Raw genomic sequence first — 2,155 nt, forward strand, 5'->3', positions numbered from 1 at the left:
TCCTTTCTCTTTTTCTTTCTCTCTTTTGCTTATTTTGCAAAACATAAGATAGGTAAACTTGTGGGGTTTTGCCAGCTTAGTAAAGAGAATCAATCTTAGAATCATAGAATGCCTGGGGTTGAAAAAGACCACAGTGCTCATCCAATTCCAACCCCCTGCTGTGTGCAGGTCTCCAACCAGCAGCCCAGGCTGCCCAGAGCCACATCCAGCCTGGCCTTGAATGCCTGCAGGGATGGGGCATCCACAGCCTCCTTGGGCAAAAGATGAAGATGTGATCACAATTATAATTTCAGCTGTGATCAACACAAACAGAGCAAAGACAGAAATTTCTTACAAAAAATATTTATTTCTCAATGTTTGAATTAAATATTATATCAAAAATACAATTCATTAAATACAGAAAACATAATCCAAACATAACTCTTAATTTAAAAAAATATATATCTGTTAAATAATCTTCCAATTTTGTTGCAGTGGTATTATTTCACCTGCTCCCTTCCATTATAAACAATTAATACATAAATAGTAAAGCAGATTCGGGGACATTTTCAGTCTCTTGGGCAGCTCTCAATGTCACGGTTGCGTTTCTGGCAGGGCCTGCAACTGGCCATTGCTTGCTCATCCCATCCTGGCGCATCAGTTCAGTTCCAGCTTGTTCACGTAGTCCTGCACCCAGTCGTTCTCAGGGTTGGCACAGACCTCACGGCCCTTCTTGGTGATGAACCTGCAGGGAGCAGCCAGGTGAGATCCCATGGGAGAGTCCTACGTGGAGGCGACCCCTCCTCCATTCCTCACCCCCTCCTGCTGATAGTCGGCACAATCTGGGCGCATGGTGCTGGCCACACGGGCAGCAGAGCCCTGGGGCAGGACCAGTGTGAGCCCCACCAGCATCCCCTTGCACCCATTGGGTGCACATCCATCCTACTCCCCCAGAAAGGAGTTGTTCCCTCCCAACTCCAAAATGCAGAGGAATCCCCAGCCCAAAGGCAGAGCCCTCTGACCAGGGGGACACTTACACAACACCAGCACGAGGGCACTGGCTGTTGGTCTCGTAGTAGTCTGCCACAAAGTTGAAGGGCATCTGCCGGGAGATGTAGGTGAAGCAGCAGGAGGTCGGCGGGTCGGAACCCACTGCAAAGGCAAAGGAGGCTGTGAGCAGGGGCATGGGGCAGGGAGAGGTGGCAGGGAGCTGGGAGCAGAGCCCTCATGGGTCAGGGAAGGGAGCCATGGTAGAAGGGCTGGCAGGGAGGATCCTGTCCCAGCAGCAGCGTCTCCCTGGTCCCCATTAGGAGAGGTTTGGAGAGCCAGGACTTACCTGGTGCAGCAGAGGTCTGGTAGCAGATGGCAATGAGGAGGACGGCGAGGGCAGCCACAGAGACCTTCATGTCAGATGGGAGTGGTGGCAGGAGCTGGAGAGTGCAAGTAGAGCTCGGAGGTCTCTCTTCTCTGTGATGCTGAGACATTCAGCAACTGCCCAATTTATAGGGTGCGTGGCTCCGGGCAGCTGCTTGCGTAGAACGGTGGAATTTCCCCCTGAGAAGGAGCTGATCGCAGCACGGTCGCATGATGGAACAATGCGGTGGCCACAGCCTCCCCAGTGGCACAGGATATGAAACAATTGCCATATCTATTTTTGCTTCTCTCGTGCATCTTCCTTTAGTAAGAAGTTCCGCTTTGGAGGTCCCTGCATTTGTCAACAGGGCTGTGTTACCTAACCTGCATGAGCTGCTTAGAGATGACAGTGCATCCTAGCAGGAGTTGCACACATGATGAACACTGAGCTTAGGAAAAAGGGGGCTGAGGTCTCTTCTGCTTCCATCCCAGATCTGCACAGCCCCTACTGACCCAGCAGCACAATGTGGGGCTGCCAGCCATGGGCTCCTGGAGATGCCTGCCTCATCCATGTCCCACGAGTCTCAGAGTCACAGAATTGTAGGGTTTGGAAGGGACTCCTGGGGATCGTAAAGTCCAACCCCCTGCTTAAGCACGTTCCCTACTGCTGGGGAGAAGACCTTAAATGTCCAGGTTAGATTAGACGCTTGAATGTCAGTGACTCCTGGTAGGTGAGGTGCAGCTGGTCATTGCTGGGCACAAAGATGTGCAGAGCCAAATGGAGCACAGGAATGCTGACTGTGACTGCAGCTACAGTGGAGAG

General features: G+C 51.6%; 1 protein-coding gene across 1 annotated transcript; it reads right to left on the reverse strand.

Annotated features, from left to right (window-relative positions):
* Nucleotides 1–636: 636 nt before the first annotated feature.
* On the reverse strand, nucleotides 637–1,385 carry LOC306954148 (C-C motif chemokine 4 homolog; the record flags this gene model as incomplete). Its single annotated transcript, XM_079545217.1, has 3 exons — nucleotides 637–724; nucleotides 1,017–1,131; nucleotides 1,316–1,385. The coding sequence occupies 3 exons, from the start codon at nucleotides 1,383–1,385 to the stop codon at nucleotides 637–639; spliced, it is 273 nt and encodes a 90-aa protein (XP_079401343.1).
* Between the last annotated feature and the right edge of the window lie 770 nt (nucleotides 1,386–2,155).

This window comes from Tetrao urogallus (assembly GCF_951394365.1).
Source record: "Tetrao urogallus genome assembly, chromosome: 20".
Classification (NCBI taxonomy): domain Eukaryota; kingdom Metazoa; phylum Chordata; class Aves; order Galliformes; family Phasianidae; genus Tetrao; species Tetrao urogallus.